This window comes from Tiliqua scincoides, chromosome 3 (assembly GCF_035046505.1).
Source record: "Tiliqua scincoides isolate rTilSci1 chromosome 3, rTilSci1.hap2, whole genome shotgun sequence".
Taxonomy (NCBI): Eukaryota; Metazoa; Chordata; class Lepidosauria; order Squamata; family Scincidae; genus Tiliqua; species Tiliqua scincoides.
This window is the reverse complement of record NC_089823.1, coordinates 11,937,739-11,958,614: the sequence shown is the minus strand read 5'-3', so window position 1 is coordinate 11,958,614 and position 20,876 is coordinate 11,937,739. Positions and strand designations below refer to the sequence as shown.

General features: G+C 42.2%; 1 protein-coding gene across 1 annotated transcript; it reads left to right on the top strand.

The window, feature by feature from the left end:
- Positions 1-605: 605 nt before the first annotated feature.
- On the top strand, positions 606-20,823 carry CHORDC1 (cysteine and histidine rich domain containing 1). Its single transcript, XM_066622025.1, has 11 exons — positions 606-736; positions 10,551-10,600; positions 11,127-11,183; positions 11,680-11,840; positions 12,155-12,255; positions 12,556-12,614; positions 13,979-14,049; positions 14,163-14,268; positions 15,068-15,187; positions 16,091-16,153; positions 16,975-20,823. The coding sequence occupies exons 1-11, from the start codon at positions 673-675 to the stop codon at positions 17,122-17,124; spliced, it is 1,002 nt and encodes a 333-aa protein (XP_066478122.1). The 5' UTR covers positions 606-672; the 3' UTR covers positions 17,125-20,823.
- Positions 20,824-20,876: the final 53 nt, after the last annotated feature.

Here is a 20,876-nt window from a genome sequence, read left to right as displayed (position 1 = left end):
TGGGGCCTGGTCTCTGTCTCTGGTCCAGCCTGGTCTCTGCACCAGATTTGTGCAGTGCTTGAAATGTTCCCTCCTCACTTCTATCCAGGTGCAAAAAAAAAAGTGCAGAGCAAAAAAAAAACCAACTGGTGGGTTCTGCAATACACTAGAGGAGTGTTAGTCTAGCAGTTAAGTCTGTATTTTGCATCACTCCTTAAGCCCCATCCAAGTGTTCCTACCTTGTGGCTTCTTCTTTTCCTAGTGCGCATGTGCAAGGCTGGTTTTTGAAAAACACGACAGGGGTGTTAGTCTAGCGGTTATTAGGTCTATGTTTTGCCCGAAAGCCCCGCCCACGTGCCTCCTTCGGGCTTCTCCTTCACCTACTGCGCATGCGTGAGACTGTTTTGCGCGAAGCAGCGGACGATTGTTGGTCTAGCGGTTATTAAGTCTTTGTGCTGCATGGCTCCTTCAGCCCCGCCCAAGTGTTCCTGCCGCGCTGCTTCAGGTCTCCCGACTGCGCATGTGCGAGGCTGTTCCGCTCTCACTGCCGTCGGGAGGCGTGTGCGCCTGCGCGCTGCGGGGCCCCGGCCGAGGCTTCGTGAAGGTTCGCGAAGGTTCGGGTCGGCTTTTTCCGGACTACGGGGCCGGGTTTTCCTTCCTGTCCAGGAGCGGCTTCGTCGCCGGCTCGCCTCAATGGCGCTGCTCTGCTACAATCGCGGCTGCCTCCAGCGCTTCGATCCCGAGGCCAACACCGAAGGTGAGGGGAGGAGGTGTCACGTGGTCTGGTGGGGGCGTTGCAGGTCCCACCGCAGCCCTGGCACCTTACCCGGAGTGGAACTGGCCTGTGGAACTCCCTGCCACTGGATGTGGTGGTGGTGCACCTCATGAGTAGCAAAAGCCCCCCTACGCAGAGTGCAAGTGGCCTGTGGAACGTCCTGCCACTGGATGTGGGGGTGGCGCTCATCGTGAGTAGAAGAAGCCCCTTTATGCCCTTACCCAGAGTTTTATTAGTCCGTGGAACTCCTTGCTACAGCATGTGGTAATGGCGTTAATCGTGAGTAGCAGAAATGGCCTTACACTCTTTCCCAAGTGTTATTAGCCTGTGAAACTCCTTGCTACAGGATGTAGTGATGGCACTTATCATGAGTGAGAGGAACCCCCTTACACCCTCAACCAGAGCGTTATTAGTCTGTGGAATTCCTTGCCACAGAATGTGGTGATGCACCTTGCCAAATGCCTATAAAAGGACAGGTTTCTGGAGGAAAATCCTTCACAGGTGAGAAGCCACGATGGGTATGTACAGTCTGAGATTAGCTTGTGGCTCATGATGAGGGTTGGATAGGAATTTTGATGAATTTTGTTGGTGATGGTGTCTCCGTTTTTCCAGTGGGCAGACAAAAGGAAACATTTCTTTATTGCATGTAACTAGTCTGTGGAACTCCCTGCCACAGGATGTGGTGATGGTGTCTGGCCTAGATGCCTTTAAAAGGGGATTGGGCAGGTATATCAAGGGAAATTCCATCACAGGTTACAAGTTACAATGGGTCTGTGCAACCTCCTGGTTTTAGAAGTAGGCCACTTCAGAATGTCAGATGCAAGGGAGGACACCAGGGTGCAGGTCTCTTGTCTGTGTGTCCCTGAGGCAGCTGGTGGGCTTCTTTGAGATACAGGAAGCTGGACTAGATGGGTCTTTGGCCTGATGCAGCAGGGCTCTTATGATTTTATGAACCCTGACTTATGCCTGAAAGTTCACCTGGCAAGGAATCCCAGGGCAAGACACTAAAATTGTCAAAGTGCACTGTCAGTTTTTGAAAGAATATATTTCATCAGTTAAGAAGCAAGTATTAAGATATAGAAATAACAATGCATTAGTACAAGCTTATACAGGATAACACACCTGATCTGAACAGCAGTTGACTGAAGAATGACACATGTTTTGTCCTTCCCCAAACTCCCCAGATGGCCCTATTAATTCCCCCTCCAACCCCCCCAGCATACCTGCTGACCTTTCGCATCACACCAATGTGCCCGTATAGTGGTTGAAAATCACTGATATAGGGAATGAAAAGAATTATTGTTCAGCAATACAGTATTTTTTTTAAATTAAAGTTCACAAAGTAGTTTACAGACCAAAGATAAAATAATGAAATAGCTTCCTGTCCAAAAAGGGCCCCCAGTCTAAAAAGAGGTGCAGAAGAGACACTGCACTGGGGTGGAAGGGGATATTTACTCTCCCCCTGCTAAATATAAGTGGAGCACCACTTGGGGGAAAAGTGCCTTTTTACCCAGTTAGCAGGGCATTTAAGTTGGCCATTTTTAAAGTGAATGTATTTTGTATAATTATGCACATGCAATGTATAGATACACACAGAGAGGGGAGGAGGAAGGGAAAAGACAGGGGCTTCTTGTGTTCTGCCCACCCTTTGAGAGCTCCAAAACTGGGATGGCTGTTACTGGTGATGCAAAGAAGAAAAAACTGAAAGTATCAGCAGGGCAAGAGAGGAGGGAGGGGAACAGTGTGGAATATGAAGGTGGCTGTAGGTTATGCTCATCTTTCAATTTTTAGTTGAAACTATTTTGGAATTTTTTGTTCTCAGCATTATGTTAACTTTATCAAAACGGCACCTGGGGAGAAAAAATACAGTAACATGATGCTGACTCAATTCACCCAATCAATTAAATTTCGACAGAAAGTGAAACTGGCTGGCCATAGCCCTTTACATCCATTTTCAGTCTTGCAACTCTCCTGAGAGGGTGGGGGTGATGATCTCACATCCTCCTGCACCCATCTCTCATTGACTCCTTGGGAACAAATGAGGGTAAGTGTTAACACATGTTCTGAATGGAAACTTGGAGGTAACTATCTGAGCTATGATCTGATGGCACAACAAGGCTTAGATCAGTGATGGTGAACCTTTTGGGCTCAGTGTGTCAAAATTTGGAAAATGCCTAACTGGACCCTGCTGGCATGTCTCCCTCCCTCCTGAACAAAAGAAAAACAATTTTTTACATATTTTTTTTTTGGGGGGGGGGGAATACAGTCCAATAATTTGTGGTGCTTTGTATTAAATAAATATCAGATAATCACAGAAATTAAATACTGTATGAGTAAAACTCAGTTATCAGGTGTTGGTGAACGCTGCTGTGGCACCCAAAACTACGTCACACATGTCCTAAGTTTGTCATCACTGGCCTAGATGCTGCGGTGCCATCAATTCTACCCTATCCACTTCTCTTCTCCCATCCACCAAGTCTTTTTTGCATTCCTAGAACCTACTGTTTTGTCCTGTTGGTAGTAACCTTTGAGGAAAATTTGGTAGATGCGAAAGTCTGAACTGCATAGATTGGGAATCAGTAAAAATACACAGATCATCCATTACTTAGCCTACTGATGTCCTGCTTGAGTTGCTACAAATCATGGAGTTCAATCTCATTCATCTTGAAGAGAGTATCTTGTGCTTTTTGTCTGCAAAGTGATCCAGATATCTCAGAAAAATCATGTCAGTTGTTCTGTCAGCTTATAGTGCAGATAACATTTCAGGTTTGTTTGGGAACATGATGTTATGTTGTAGCAAGCTAATAGTGGTTTTGAGTTACAAATGACATGGAAGCTATCTTAAGAGGTGGGCCTGAGCAGCGTGAACAATGTGAAGGACTGGCTGTAGTTTTTTGGGGGAAGGAGTTTTATTTAAGACAGTAATTTTCAATTTTTTCATCTCGTGGCACACTAACAAAGCGCTAAAATTGTCAAGGCACATCATCGGTTTTTTGACAATTGACAAGGCACACCCTTTGGCAGCAGGGGCTCACATCCTCCAGTGACCCAACTAACAAATGACCCTCCCCCAACTCTCATGGCATACCTGCTGACCATTATTATTGTTATTATTTTATTATATACTGCTTTTCAACAGAAAGTTCACAAAGCAGTTTACACAAAATCAAACAACTAATGGTTCCCTGTCCCAAAAGGGCTCACATTCTAAAAGATGCAAAAGAACACCAGCAGACAGCCACTAGAAAGACACTGCTGGGGTGAGGCGGGGCAGTTACTCTCCCCCTGCTAAAAATGGAAGCACCCACTTGAAAAAGTGCCTCTTATCCAGTAAGCTGGGGTAACCATCTGTGCTGACCATCTGTGGCACACCAGTTGAAAATGGCTGGTTTAAGGCATATTTTACTATAATGAGAAGTATGATTAACCATGTATACTTTCAACACTATGATCCTGAGGCTTGATCTCTTTGCAATCTGAACTATTAATAGTATTATAATACTGCATTGTAGTTACAGAAACTCTAAATTTACCTATACATGGGAGGAAGGAGGGCAGGAAAGGCAAGAGTAACAAGTAGAAAGCAGAGGAATGGAGAAGGAAACAAGGGATGAATGCAAAGGAAATATGTTTGCACATCCTTGGGTTCAGTTTCTGGGGATGAGGGTTGAAGACTTTAGCAGGAGAGGTGATTTGATTTCATTTATTTGAAATATAAAATAATTATTTCTTCCCCCCCCCCCGATTGCTGGGATGCTCAAGGCAGAAAGAGAGGATCGGCAAGATTATGAAGATTTCTTGCCTGGGCAGGAGGTCTGGTCTAGAGGGTAGAGCCTCCATTTGCCTGAAGATTAACATCCACAAGGTCGCCAGTTCGAGGCCACCGGCACCGTGCGACCTTGAAGCAGCTGGCAAGCTGCAGCTGAGCTGTTCCATCTGCTCGGAGCGTGGGAGGATGGAGGCCAGAATGTTAAACCAGATCGGAGTGTAACATCTTGAATGTGGTGGTTCTTGAAAGAGAGAACCTTCTTTCAATTTGTAAAAATCCCTGCGTGGATTTAATAAGCCTGCCTGTGTAAACCGCCTTGAATAAAGTCTTGAATAAAGACCAAGAAAGGCGGTATATAAATACTGTATATTATTATTATTATTATTATTATTATAATGGTGCTATAAATTGCAGTTTTGAATTATTCTGTGAACAGTGACTTGGCTTTAATGCCACACAGATCACTGGGTCTATTTCCCAGGCCAGTGCTACTCAAAATGTAGTCTGCAGACCACTATTGGTCCCCCAACTATTGGCTGCTGGTGCCTGGCAAATGTCCAGGAAAGATATAATAATACAGTGTTTCTCAAGCAGTGGGTCTGGACCCACTAGGTGAGTTGCAAGCCAATTTCAGTTGGGTCCCCACTCATTTCAATGCATATTTTGTTTTTGATATAATAGACTTGCAGTCACATACTATGGTAGCATCATTTGGGGAAATATTACATATCTGTACTTTTAACAGGCTACAATGTACTGTATATGCTTTTAACAATGATAGTCAATGGGGCTTCCTCCCAGATAAGTATGGATAGGATTGCAGCATTTGGGATATTTGGGAAATCTTTTCTAAACAGATCAGCGATTGCTTGGGAGGATTAGAAGATTCTTCTTTATTTTATATAAATTTTTAAACTTACTATAAACTTTTAATTTACTTGATTTGATTTGGTCGTATGGGGGGGGGATAAAAATTTTACTGCTTGATGTAATTTCCAGCCATGGTATCAGTTCCAAGTTAATGACATCACTACTGATGGGTCCCAACAGGTTGTCATTCTTAAAAGTGGGTCCCGGTGCTAAAAAATATGAGAACCACTGAAACAGTATTAATAAGGCACAGATATGTTACCTGTCCCTGGCACACTGGAAAACGCAATTGCTGGTGTGCCACATGAGATAGTTTAAGAAGCACTGCCCTAGTGCTCATTCTGAGGCATTGTATTAGTGTGGGATACATTCACCTCTCTGAAACAGGATGTCACCCAGTTGAGGAGATCATAGCTGATCATAGTCTGGGTTATAAGAACATAAGAACAGCCCCACTGGATCAGGCCATAGGCCCATCTAGTCCAGCTTCCTGTATCTCACAGCGGCCCACCAAATGCCCCAGGGAGCACACCAGATAACAAGAGACCTCATCCTGGTGCTCTCCCCTACATCTGGCATTCTGACTTAACCCATTCCTAAAATCAGGAGGTTGAGCATACACATCATGGCTTGTACCCCATAATGGATTTTTCCTCCAGAAACTTGTCCAATCCCCTTTTAAAGGCGTCTAGGCTAGACGCCAGCACCACATCCTGTGGCAAGGAGTTCCACAGACCGACCACGCGCTGAGTAAAGAAATATTTTCTTTTGTCTGTCCTAACCCGCCCAACACTCAATTTTAGTGGATGTCCCCTGGTTCTGGTATTATGTGAGAGTGTAAAGAGCATCTCCCTATCCACTCTGTCCATCCCCTGCATAATTTTGTATGTCTCAATCATGTCCCCCCTCAAGCGTCTCTTTTCTAGGCTGAAGAGGCCCAAACGCCATAGCCTTTCCTCATAAGGAAGGTGCCCCAGCCCCATAATCATCTTAGTCGCTCTCTTTTGCACCTTTTCCATTTCCACTATGTCTTTTTTGAGATGCGGCAACCAGAACTGGACACAATACTCCAGGTGTGGCCTTACCATCGATTTGTACAGCGGCATTATAATACTAACCGTTTTGTTCTCAATACCATTCCTAATGATCCCAAGCATAGAATTGGCCTTCTTCACTGCCACCGCACATTGGGTCGACACTTTCATCGACCTGTCCACCACCACCCCAAGATCTCTCTCCTGATCTGTCACAGACAGCTCAGAACCCATCAGCCTATATCTAAAGTTTTGATTTTTTGCCCCAATGTGCATGACTTTACACTTACTGACATTGAAGCGCATCTGCCATTTTGCTGCCCATTCTGCCAGTCTGGAGAGATCCTTCTGGAGCTCCTCACAATCACTTCTGGTCTTTACCACTCGGAAAAATTTGGTGTCGTCTGCAAACTTAGCCACTTCACTGCTCAACCCTGTCTCCAAGTCATTTATGAAGAGGTTGAAAAGCACCGGTCCCAGGACAGATCCTTGGGGCACACCGCTTTTCACCTCTCTCCATTGTGAAAATTGCCCATTGACACCCACTCTCTGCTTCCTGGCCTCCAACCAGTTCTCAATCCACGAGAGGACCTGTCCTCTAATTCCCTGACTGTGGAGTTTTTTCAGTAGCCTTTGGTGAGGGACCGTGTCAAACGCCTTCTGAAAGTCCAGATATATAATGTCCACGGGTTCTCCCGCATCCACATGCCTGTTGACCTTTTCAAAGAATTCTATAAGGTTCGTGAGGCAAGACTTACCCTTACAGAAGCCATGCTGACTCTCCCTCAGCAAGGCCTGTTCGTCTATGTGTTTTGAGATCCTATCTTTCATGAGGCATTCCACCATCTTACCCGGTATGGATGTTAGGCTGACCGGCCTATAGTTTCCCGGGTCCCCCCTCTTTCCCTTTTTAAAAATAGGCGTGACATTTGCTATCCTCCAATCTTCTGGCACCGTGGCCGTTTTGAGGGACAAGTTGCATACCTTAGTCAAGAGATCTGCAACTTCATTCTTCAATTCCTTAATAACCCTTGGGTGTATGCCATCAGGGCCCGGTGACTTATTGATCTTTAATTTATCAATGAGGTCTGAAACATCTTCTCTTTTAACCTCTATCTGACTTAACTCCTCGGTTAGGAGGGGCCGTTCGGGCAGCGGTATCTGCCCGAGGTCTTCTGCCGTGAAGACAGATGCAAAGAACTCATTTAATTTCTAAGTCTCCTTTTATCTCCCCTTTCCCTCCCTCACCATCCAGAGGGCCAACTGCTTCTCTGGCGGGTTTCCTGCTTCTAACATATTTGAAGAAGCTTTTATTATTCCCCTTAATGTTGCTGGCCATGCGTTCCTCATAGTCTCGCTTGGCCTCCCCTATCACCTTCTTACATTTCTTTTGCCACAGTTTATGTTCCTTTTTATTCTCCTCATTAGGGCAAGACTTCCATTTACGGAAGGAAGCTTCCTTGCCCTTCACAGCCTCTCTAACTTGGCTGGTTAGCCATGCGGGCACCCTCCTGGATTTAGTGGAACCCTTCTTTCTTTGCGGTATACACCTCTGCTGGGCCTCTATTACTGTTGTTTTAAGCAGCCTCCATGCATTCTGGAGAGACTGGACTCTTTTTACCCTCCCTTTCAACCTCCTTCTAACCAGCCTCCTCATTTGAGGGAAGTCCGCCCGTCGGAAGTCAAGGTTGCCGCCGTTTGATTTACACAGGAATGAAATATAACTCTGAAGAGCAAACACATCCTTGCCTGGTTTTCAGAGAATAGACATGTTGCAGCAGGCACCTTCTTGGAAGATGCATTTCATTCTTATTTCCTGCTACTGATCATTCTTGCATTAAAGATATATACTTTAAAAAAAGTTCCTGATTCATTCGGAGCTTCTTAGTAAATTAAAAAAAATTGACAAAACTTTGAAGTCCTACTGTAAAGGAACATGATTTTTTGGTCAAGATGTTCTGGTTTTCAGCACCTTTGAGACTCCTTTTAGTCATTGGTATAATTACATGTGTGGCACCTGTAATTTTTTTCTGGGTAGGTGTGTCTGTAACAATTCAGATGTTCCAGCAGTAAAAACCAGACAGCGTAATTTTGACTTTACAAAGTTTAGCCGTCAGGACTCATAATGTCAGTATTGTATTTAGCACTATTTTCAGAACCCTGATTGAGCTATAATACTTTGAAACGACAACTGAACAGAGTGTTTAATTAAAAGGTGAGAAGTTGAGACATGCGAGCAGCTATGCTTATGTAATGGCAAAACTGGCATCAGCGTTAAGCAGGATGGTGACTGTGTTCTCGTTTAGGGCAAAATACCTAATAGAAAGGGCACTCAATGAATGCTTAGTTCTACAGTGCAATTTTGTGCACATCTGTTTGGCAGTAAGTAATGGGACTTACTCCCATTAAAGATTGCAGCCTTACGCTTCAAGTATTGGAATGATGTTGCCAAAACGGCTTGATTGTATGTAGCAGCTTTGCTTGTTCTAGACCAACGTTTCTCAAAGAGTTCTCGTAATACCGCTGGGGCTTCCTGAAACCCCTTCATGGACTCCACAAGATCATTATAAGTGGTCATCATCTGCTCCTGCCCTATTTACTTATATATTTACTTATATATTTACAGTATAAAAGTCTCTAGGATTGTCCAGGATGGAGTTCTCCATTGTGAAGTGCTATTCCAATAATTACTGGAAGTTGAAAGATAAGCTTGATTATGTAAATTAAGCTCAGAAAGTTAAGATCCTCCCTCATTGAACTATATTTGCATTTTCCTTAAAGAATTTCTCAGCAGAGCAGATCCCCATAAAAATTTCTGAAACAAAGCGTAAAGTTAATATTAATATCTTTGTCATATATGTATAAAAGATTGCATGTATGTCATGTATAATATTCATTTTACAAGAGGGGCCCTACATCCATGGATCCCGTATCCACGGTTTCATTTATCCTCGGATTGGGCACCCCCCCCCACCATATGCACCCTCCATGCATACCCCCTCCAGAGGCGAGGGGAGCTGTGCTCTGAGTGAAAAAAAGGAACATCTGGTTTTTCAATAAAAAAACTAGAAGTCATGTTTTTTCACGCTCATTCTGAACTTGGCAGAGGCCGCAGGTGGCCGCATGTGGCCTTTGCACTAAGAAGATGCTCCAGAGGTGAGGGGAGCACAGCTCCCCTTGCCTCCAGGGGGGAGTACACTGGGGGCGTATGGGGGGGTCCCCACAGACCCCATCCTCAGATAAATGATAAAGTCAATTTGCCACCTGGCTGACCAATTGACCAATTGTATATAGTTGAAGTTTTGTTTGTTTTATATGCCAATAAAGGATTCTGTTCAATGATTTACTATAGCTAAAAGTGGACAAAAACCTTTTTCCAGTTTTTGATGTTTTTCAAAGTTAGAAGTACAGGAAGCAGTGGTCTGTGTTTTTATTCAAAATCTACATTTTAAATTGTAATCACTTTAAAAGTGTACTAGGTAGGTCAGTGTTCCTCAGACTGTGGGTCAGGACCCACTAGGTGGGTCGCAAGCCAATTTCAGCTGGGTCCCCATTCATTTCAATATTTTATTTTTAATATATTAGACTTGATGCCACCATGGGATGTGACTGCATTTGGGGAAATGTTACAGACCTGTGTTTTTAACAAGCTGCCATGTGTATTTTTTTTTAACAATGATAGAAAATGGAATATACTCCTGGTTAAGTGCGGGTAGGATTGCATCCTAGGATTGTTTAAAATGTTCCTACTTGATGATGTCATTTCCGGTCATGATATCACTTCTGGTGGGTCCTGAAAGATTCTCATTCTCAAAAGTGGGTCCCTGTGCTAAATGTGTGAGAACCACTGAGGTAGGTGATATAGATGGTATAGTGTCAGTAGATACAGCCACAGCCCTTACCCATGAAACCCCACCCCACATTAAAAAATAAATAAAAATCAAAACAATTTTAGTTTTTCACAATTTCGTCTTTTGTTTGTTTTGGTTTTGTTTACCAAAATAAGAAGTGCAGATGTGTTTCTATTTCGTTACCACAGTTTTCTCCCAACCTCAAACTACAGCCCTTAAAAATAACAGTGTTGACTCTTTTCATCTAATTCTTGTGTTTCTCTCCCTTTCAGAGTCATGTACATATCACCCAGGAGTACCAGTCTTTCATGATGCTCTTAAAGTAGGTGTATAAACATAATTATTTTCAAAGTCTTTACAGATTTCACTTAAACTGTGCCTTTAATTTGCTCAAATGCGGTGCTATCCACAGAGACCCCAGAATCTCTTTCCCGGTTAGTTACTGTCAACTTAGACCCCCATCAATGTACACATGAAATCTGAATATTTTTTTTGCCCCAGCGTATATCACTGCATTTGTCAGCATTGAACCGTATTTGCCATTTTAAAGTGTTATGTACTTTTAGTCATTCATATACTTTGTTATCTTCAGCCGCTAGGACAAATGTTAACTTATTTTTAGGTGTATGTGTTGATATTAAAATGGCAGACATTACCTAATAAAGCTTTCGGTGCAGTTGCATAAATGGAGATAATGGCTAAAGTAGGTGTTATAGTACTAGCAAGGCAATAAAGCAATAATTTGGGAAAGGTGAAATTTTTAGCCTTGTGTTCTCATCCATAGTTCTCATTTGCTATCTAGTAGTAGTTGTTAGATTAAAATCATTTACTTGGCTTGTATTTTACAGGGCTGGTCATGCTGTAAAAGGCGAACCACAGACTTTTCAGACTTCTTAAGCATTGCAGTATGTATTAGTAACATATGGCTTTTATTACAAAATAGACTTTAGTACAAAACCTGATAAAACCAATCTTGTCACAGCAGAATTTCAGTGTGAAACCAAAAGATGCATTTTCCTAGAAGAAATAGCTATTATGTTTAACATCTGTGCATTACATGTTTGACCCGCAACATCTTGTTTGCTGAGATGTTTAATTTTGTTTCAGTAGTTAGGTGAAGGAAATTACTTGATATGGGGTATCTAATAAATCTTTGACGCGTTCTGCTATAGTGGAATATCTTTTAACCCAGCACATTTAAAATTTTAAAGGATATGTATTTAGAGGATCGCATATGAGAAATAATGGAGAATTGATTTATATGTTTACTGCTATGCTTGATGTTTACTGCTGAATGCTAGAGATGAAGTGATAAGAATTGTTCATAAAATAATGTTAATTGAGTAGTAGTGCGTAGTTGAGGCTGGCTTACTGACATACTCCCCGTGCTTTCTACAACAGGGTTGTACAAAGGGTTTCCATAACAGTGAGAAGCCTCCTGAACCTGTGAAACCCGAGGTTAAAACTACCTCTGAGCGGAAAGAGCTGGCTGACCTGAAACCGAAATTTCAGGAACACATAATTCAGGCACCAAAGCCCGTGGAAGCCATTCAGAGACCAAGGTATTGTACTGAGATAGGGTCAGTCTGTTTCCTGTTGATTGTTTTAAGTCATGTATGCCTGAAGCTTGTGATGTCATGCTTAGGTAGATGTCCCATTAAACCTGAAGTCAGAATACCTGATTCAGGCAAAAAAAACGTAACTTCCGGTTTTCTTGTGGAAGTGATGTTTATATGCCTTTAAAAGGCATTCTGAGAGCCAGGAAACTGCTCCGTTCTGGACTACAGTACTTAAAGCGGATTAGAACTGTATCATGTTCCTGTCCTGTTCAAATCACGCTAGCCAAAGTAACACCAGTATTTTGTATTTTCTTTAGTCCTGATGAGCCAATGACCTGCTTGCAGATGAAGGTGTCGGCTTCCTTGAAACAAGCATTAGACAAGCTAAAACTGTCATCGGGTAATGAAGTAAAGCATGGTATGTGGCTTTGTTAAAATTGTAGGTTTAACATTAATTGAATGTACCATATCTCAGTGCTGTATTCACTTCATTTATCCCACTATTATTATTACACCCCTTCACGGGATCAAGACAGTGCAGTTGGGGCTATTATGTTCTGGCTCTTTGCAGTTGCTCAATGATAAAATATCTTAGTTGGAAAAAAATTCTGGGTTTTTGCTTTCTTCTTCATTATAAACTTTACTGATTTTGTGTTTCAACTTCTTTTAACAATGAAACCCTAAAGGCTATTAAAATTGCTACACTCTTATTTTACAGAGGAGGATAGCGACGAAATAAAGATTGGAACTGCATGCAAAAACCGAGGGTGTACAAAGGTAAGTGTATTAATTTGATGAAAAATTAAGGTGCAATTCTGTGCATGTCTACTCAAAAGTAGTCAGTGGGACTTACTCCCAAGACATTGTGTTTAGGATTGCATCCAAAGTATGTCACGCTTCCAGAAACCTTTAATTTTCCCTTTCCCATTGTTCAGTTCAGCACTTGAGTACATCCTGCCTGCCCTAGTGTCACATGACACCCTTCCAACATACAGGTGTGCAGCACTTAACGATGGGGATGTATTCTCCAGTCCCTTTTGTTATGTGATTAGGTTGTTAAGCGGTCATTCAGCCCAATCTAGTGCCTTTGCTGAGTAAACAGACCTTCCCTGCCAGACAACAGCTGGCTGCACAAGCTACTGGAGACTGATTGCCTCTTCTCTGCTTACACACACACACACAAAATTCTTAATGCAGACACTCTTCTGCAGGCTATGATAGACCTGACTGCCTCATTAAGAGCCTCTTTGTTGTGCTTTGACCACCATTGTATATGCAGGCCGTTGTTAAGCGGAAGATTGTTAAGCGGCCTGTACTTGAGTAATGAATGTAATATATAATTATTTAGGGACACATTTTTGCAGTGGTGGGTGCAAATAAGGGAACCTTTATACATTAGTCATTTTTATGATTAATAGTATCAGCTTCATGTGATATGTAAGCTGTGCAAAGTTTTTATATGGCGGTTTATTTATTAAAACAAATCGTATCCTGTCTTTCCCTTGAAATAAAGCAAAATGCTCAGGGCATTGTACAACGTAGAGAAAAACAGTAAAATGCAAGCATCATAAATAGTGCAATAAGAAACATCAAAATAGAACCACACAACCCCAAAGCAACTTATTAAGGAGGGAAGGCCAGGTAGAAAAGAAAAGTTTCCAGCCTTACTGAAAGGCTCACAGGGAGAGGGAACTTCTTAATCCCACTCAGAGAGAGAGAGAGAGAGAGAGAGAGAGCTCCATCATAGAAATGTCACCACAGATAATTCTTTGCTTCCCATGTTGTTGCTCTGACTTCCACCAGAAATGGCACATGCAGCAGAGCCCCTCTGCTGACCTTAGGGGATGGGTCAGTTCATATGAAAGAAGGCAGTTCTTTAAATATCCTGGTTCTGAACCATATGATATTAAAACTCAAAACCGGCTTCTTGGATTGAGCCCAGAAATGAATCGTGCAACTGGACGAAATGGTAAGCACCAGCAAACTTAACTGACACTTCAGCCTGGAGTGAGGATTTCAGGAGTGACTATTACAATACTTTTGCTTTTCTCATCACCTGATGAATGCTTAACTGTTGCACAGACATGTATCCTTGTCTAAATTTAATGGCAAGTAAATTAAGTGTGTATTATTTGCTCTAGACATTTGAAGGGCCAGATGACATGGAAGACATATGTACTTACCACTCAGGTGTGCCTATATTCCATGAAGGGTGAGTATTATGCAGATCGCACACTGGTACCCCTTGGTTTTCTTGATATTGGTCATATGAGGAGACATGTACTTCAGTGACTTGGTATCATTTCTTGAAATCTTCAAATACAGGATGAAATACTGGAGTTGTTGCAGGAGGAAAACATCAGACTTCAATACGTTTTTGGCTCAAGAGGGTTGTACAACAGGTACACACTTATGGGTGAAGAAGGATGCTGTAAGTAGCTCTGATCGTATCATTGGTAACTGGCTACCTTATCTGTGTCAGGGTGCAAATTTGTATCTGTTTAGAGAGGCTAACTTGCGTGTGAAATTTGGAATACATTTTCACCATCTTTTCCACCAACTCTTATCTTAAAATAAAGAGTCCCAAACAGCAAAATCTTATGTTGATACTTTAACATATCCAAGAGAGGAAAAATTGAACACAACTTTTAGGGAGGCAAACTTCTTAAATATCCTGTGGAAACCAGAAGTGTGCATGATGCATTGAGCAGCTTGACTCAGTACAGAATGTTTGTTTTATGGAGGTATTCTGAGATTTCACTAGTAAGCTTTGCTCTTGAGTGGGCTATAGGACAGCGTGCTTCTGCTAACAAAACACAGTTACAGGGAGTGTTAAGCCAGTTATGCTAAATGCAGTTTCAAAGTATGCCCTTGACCAACTGTCGTACTCTTTTTCTGGTGCAGAGGGGCAGGAAGCAAAGGATTTTTTAAAATACAGTCTAATGATGCCAAAGAATCCCAAACCAGAACAATTTAGGCAGAACCATATGGTTGTGTCATCGTACAGTGTCAAGCCTTACCCATATTGGTTCCCCAGGAATGTCTTGACAGGCTGTTTTTAATACTAGCAGTTAATATCTTAACACTATGCAAGGATCTTTGTATCTTATATGAAAAGAACTTTACAAAACTTGTATTCTCCAGCTTTAGAAATTAAGAAAATGGTGGGGGGGGGGGGTGAGAAAGTATTTTATAAATGTAAACCACATCTCAACTATTTTCACCTGTAGGAGAAACAGGTGGTTCCGTGCCGGCATGATTGGCATCAGACTGGAGGTGAAGTGACCATTTCGATCTATGCTAAGAACTCTGTTCCTGAACTCAGCCACGTAGAAGCAAATAGTACACTGGTAACGTATCTTTTAGATTAATGTCATTGCCATCTTAGTTGAAATACCTTGTCATTTTTGTGCCTCGCACAAAACTCTAGGCTTGTCTTGTTCAGAATAAGCACAAGGTGTAATCTTTGGGGGTTTTCCTTACATGAGATGGGAAATTACATGTTTGTTTGAATGTTCCCCCACAAGCAGCAGTAAAACACCAGCATACCTGTGGAACTCCAGTGGGGTGGTGATTTCTAGACTAGGCTTCTCCTACTGTGAGATTTTTCTGTGCCATCTCATGGTAGAACTAGCCAGGCAACTAAATGCTATATATAATGTAGCAAAGCCCTAAACTTTGCTAAAAATTGCTATAAAACATGCTAGGATACCTGGGCAAATATTTTTTGCCTGACACTGAAAAGGCATCAAAATTAGCCTTTTGTGTCTCTAGGGAAAAGCAGTCTGTCTTCCCATAGCCACGGAGATCTTCTTTCTGATCGGGGTGTAGCTACTGGGGGGGGGGGGTTGCAGTAGGTTCTGCAGGTGCCACAATGTCCAGGGTAAGCGGCCTCTCCCACTCGCCATTGCAGTCATTCCGAGTGGCAATAGCGATAGACGGGCATTCATTGCCATCAGAGCCATTCCAGGCAGTGATGACAAGTGGGAGGGGCAACGTGCACGGCACATTGCAGTGCCTGCAGTACTTACTGCCCTTTCCTGCCCTGCCCCCTTGTAGTTACACCACTGTTACTGATCACCATCTAACTGCAGATAGGGGTGAGGAGGTCCTCAGTTGAAGGTTTTGGACAGTCACATATGGGATATTGCAGGTCCTGTAAATAGTTCAGGTCCTAACCTATTTATGTGCATTTAGACTTGGTAGTGCTGTATGTGTAGCTGTTCTTACATAAATTTTTCATTTTCTTGCAGTTAAATATCCATATTGTGTTCGAAGGCCATAAGGAGTTCAAACAGAATCTGAGTCTATGGGGTGTAAGTACATAAAGTTTTTCATTCAGGAGAGTACAAGGCTGTTCCTGTGATGAGTTTTGTGGCCTAGACACTTTCTAGTTTTTGCTTCCATTGTCAGATTCTTGTACCTGTGATGCTTATATTAAGTAACATTGTACAGGAAAGGTACAATGCCACAGGGACCAGTCTACAGCTGTATGTGTGTTCTCCTGCGCTTATTCATCACTATGTGAATTCATTCATTGGATTCATTCAGCCAGTTCCAAAATGCTGTTTGAAATATTTAGCATGCTACAAGCATCCCAGATGTAGGCTATCTCCCTTTTGCGAGTTCCACTTTCTCGCCAGTCTGAGACATTTTGAATCAGCCACTTAGGTACTTTGAATAGTGTGCAAAGCAACAGATTTGAATCTCCCTGAACTTTCTGCATGATTTCCAGAGCACAACTTCCTACTTTTCTTTTTGAGGAATTATATACTGCATGTATTTAGCAATGAGATATTCTGTAGAAACAAAGCTCTCGAACAATTTAGTCTCTCCTTGCTAGTTCCATAATCTGTGTGCACAAGGTTACAGAAGAACTCCTCTGTGTGAGGGTTAGACTGTAGCCTGAGCATTGCACAGCTGGGCAGAACTTGTGCTCTAGAGCACTTGTGCACACCTGCTTTGTCCTGGTCAAAAACCACTAGAATATGTTAATTTTCATGCACGATAAGACTAGAAATAGATATCGCTTTATTTTAGTTTCAAGCATGTTGAAGAAACTGTACTATTGTGGTCAATGCACACATGCATGGGTACGCAGTTGTACTTGAACTGAAATGTTCATGTTTCCTTCCAGGTAATTGATGTGAAGAGAAGTTATGTAATGATGACAGCCACAAAGATTGAGCTCACAATGAAGAAAGCCGAGCCGATGTTATGGGCAGGCTTGGAGCTTCCAGTGTCCAAAATGCAGCAGAAACAGCAAGACGTTACAGAGCAAGCTTGAAGTCCGAAAGAGGCCAGTTGTTGCCCGTTCTGAAGTGGTGACTTGCTGTTGTAATATGTATTGATTTTATACATGATCATTTTTTAAAAAAAATAAACCTTGCATTCCAACTCAGGTGCTGCGCTAGCTTTTCAACAGTGAAATCGTTCAGCTGGCTCTAAGAAAGGCATGTGGATGCCAATAATCTAGGTCAGGGACATTTGAAACCACAGTATAATTTGTGAGGACACTGGTTGTGCTACCTTGTCAATTTCCTACTTATCCGTATCCAGTCAAATCTGAAGTGAAAAACCCTGCAAGAGGGTAGATGCAGCAGGCTTTTGGCTTCCTCCATATCACTTGCTGCCCAGAAGGCTGGCCCAAAGTGGGGTTTTTCAATTTCAGATTCTTTTCCCATCCCATTTATTTTTAGGTCGAGAACACAAAAGACATTAAAAATAAGTTGATAAAATAGGATCCTGGTTCCTTCTGTGCTTCCTCAAGCTGATAAAATCAGGTTCTCAGTTGTGTCAGTGCACAACTTGCAGTGTTAACTCCCAGCCAAAGAGCTGCTAAACTGCCTCTTTATGCCCCTTCCCAGGATGTAGGCAGTTGCTCTTAATCCAGTATCTTGATGTAGTTGAGGCAGGTGCTGTTGAAATTTGGCACCTGGGTTGCCAATTAGCTTGTAATTCAACAGCTATGGAATTGAGCTCCTGGGACAAGTATCCCAACACTGCTGGTCATCTTTGCATCAAATCCCCAACCATTTTGTAGTTGTGAAATAAAATCTGAAAGCAGATGTCTGAAAAGACCTCTGTCTTTTAGGATTGCAAGCACCATGCCCTGAATTGTAACCTGTTCTTCTCTCGTCCTCTCCTGTCATAACCCTTTCTCATCCATGTATTTTTCTATTTGCTGCTGCCACTCACTCCTCACAAGGACTGCAGATTCTTGGTGGAGTAGTTGGTGGTGGGGACTAAAGTTCTGATTTTGGGGCTAAAGAATGTGAAGAGAGAGAGAATTCTCTATCTGGTTTCTGTCCTAGGGAAGCACAGTTTGTACTAGCCATGGCCTTGCTTTCTGAGTCCTTAAGAACACTGAAGTAGAGAAGGAACAATTGTTTTTCAATTTCCTTTCTCTGATAGTGCATTGGTTAAAGTGTCTGACTTCTTCTTGAATTTAACTGGTATAAAAGCTACCCAGGTCTTGTCCCTTCCTGTTACTAAACCTTATGTTAGGGCTTATGTCTGAATGAATGTACTACCTAAATATGGATATTGGTCCCATACGTGCAGGCACAAAAGCAGTTCAGTTCACTTGTAATAACGCCAAGCTACCTAATGGCCACCTTGCTAAAGGGACATTGTGCTTCAGGAACTTTTTCTTAGTTGTAACTCAATTGCCTTCAGTCAAAATATAATTGGGTGAAGCACCTGCACAAATTGGGTCCCACCTACAGCATTCTCCTACTGCAGATGCTGTTTTCTGCTAATTGCTTGTGGCCTAGTATTGCTGTTTTGGCACTGAAATGTTTGGATAAACTCTCGTCTTCCATGTTCAGAGACTGATCGCTGTCTTGTGAAATGTCAGGGGGCATATTTGTCCCTAGCTGTGTGTTAAAACGGTTATTCAACTTTCTGGCTCTCCAACACGAGGCTAATGTATAAGCCAAAGTACTTTCTATGGCCCAAGAGCATTGAAATGGGCCTGAACTGTTGGCAGCTTGAGACTGTGACTGAAAGTGGTGGAGTAGCTGCTTCTATTTATGATGTACTGTTCACATGTGACTTGAAGACCCTGCCTAAAAGGCACTTAATGCTTGAAGAGCAAATCCATTTTTGGGGGAAACAGTTTATATTGTATAAATATTGATGTACCAAATGCAACAAAACTGGCTTTATCTAGCTTAGCCACTTCTTTTGGTTTACTGTATGCTTTTGTTCCTAGGAAAAAGTCAGTGTACTTGCAATGTTAAGTTCACTTGTTAATTGCCCCTCTTAATTATAGAGTTCAGTTGCCCCTCTTAATTATAGAGCTCCTATCCCACTGGCAACCAGTAGCCCATGAACTAAACCCAACAGCATCTGGCTTGTTAACAGTGGGAAGTTGAGGTGACGTCCTTTCTGATGCAAAAATCCAGCTGCTATTGTAGGTGTAGGGGGGAGCAGCAGGTACCTCTCAGGCACCTGAAGGTTCTCCCCAGGCACCTGTATTTTAGACCAGCATGACTTGTGACCCACAAAGTCAATGCAGCCTCCAGTCATGCACTGCCAACAGCAGCATCTTGATAACCCCCACTTCTACCGTCTTGTATAGGCAGAAAAAGTGGTTGGTTGAGCCTTAGGGGGCCGCTAGCCATGTTTGGCCTGACACGTACCTAGTTGCTCAGGGCTACTATGGCTGTCGGTTCTGGTCACAGCTGCTGCTGTCATCACAAAGTGGTTCACAGGCTATTAATTTTAACTTGAACTTTCCTTTTTAGAATTGCGTACTGTCCTTTTATGCACCAGTTTGCTTTCTCCATCAGCGTGCATGTGAACCCTACTTGAACGTGTGTTTTACTGTTACTTGTTAGAGGTGTCGCAACACCAAGTCACCACTTCAGCAGTCCGTAGCACTAGCTGTTTTGCCTTGAAAAGGATTCAATTTATTCTGTGTAAGAATGAAGTTCTGTGCTTTAAATATAGCAAGGCATGATAATTTTTTAAAATAGTGGTTAAGTTAATTAAGTTTTTCCCTGTTGCAACCAGAACTTAATTTGTATATGCTTATTTGGAAAAAAAATAGGTGTCTGGAACACTAGAGGATTTTTAAAAAATTAACTGGTTTTTCAGTGGTTTGCTGCCCCATCCCCTGCATGAATGTCTCTTTTAAATTTGTTGATGGAGAATGTTTCTTAGTGGTGTTACGTTTTCAGACCTTCTGCTAAATTTATGGAATAAATGGTTAATGCTAAGCTTGGTTCATTCTGTTGTAATAATTAGTGTTTGGAAAGGCAGGAACCCCAGAAGATTGGCTTGTTTGGTTGCCAAATATGTCTGCAGAGATGCAATGGAATCTTAAAACAACATGGTTATAACTCACTTCCTATTTTTCCCTGGTATAGAATGGGAAAAAAACTACAAGTCAGTAAGCAACGATCCATGTGTTTTTGCAGCAAGAATGCTAGAGGGTGACTAACAGGAAGCAGGACACTTCCTACTTACTGTTAAACTCTCTGTAACATGCAGGCTAGTTGCCTACATGGTCAGTTCTTCAGTTCAGCAGGAAACACTTGCACTACAAGCACTACTATAGAAATAAAACTGTACCATAATGGGCATGTGGGGGGCACTGTTTATATAGGGTTCCCCCATATGTGCAGAGAGAGGATGTAACCCAGGGTCTGCCTGTAATTTAGAACTGGAGTCCCTTATAGATGTGGCGAGATCCTAAGAGATTAGTAACTCATCTTAACCAGTGATGGAAATGGTGTAATTGGCTCTTGCCTATGCAACTGTAACTTAGTGATCCTCATTAATAGACTGGCACGGTGTTGTCATTATGGTTTTAATTGGAAAAGTTTGATTGTGCTCATAGTTGTTTTTTTTAATTCTTTATATAAAAACAAATTCAGACTCATACCTTGGTTGGATTTTTACAGGATCTTGCTTTGCTTTTTTCAAACAACTTAAATCTTATACTTTGTTCTTGTTGGTTGATAACTTAATGTTATTTGGCTCGATTTAAGATTTTGATTTGTAAACAACTTGAACCTTCTATTTTGTTTT

Excerpts from the sequence above, each read along its gene's own strand:
- CHORDC1 (XM_066622025.1), top strand. The coding sequence starts at position 673 with ATGGCGCTGCTCTGCTACAATCGCGGCTGCCTCCAGCGCTTCGATCCC. Across the intron at positions 737-10,550 it reads TCCCGAGGCCAACACCGAAG|AGTCATGTACATATCACCCA; the intron begins GTGAGGGGAGGA and ends TCTCCCTTTCAG. Across the intron at positions 12,256-12,555 it reads GGGTAATGAAGTAAAGCATG|AGGAGGATAGCGACGAAATA; the intron begins GTATGTGGCTTT and ends CTTATTTTACAG.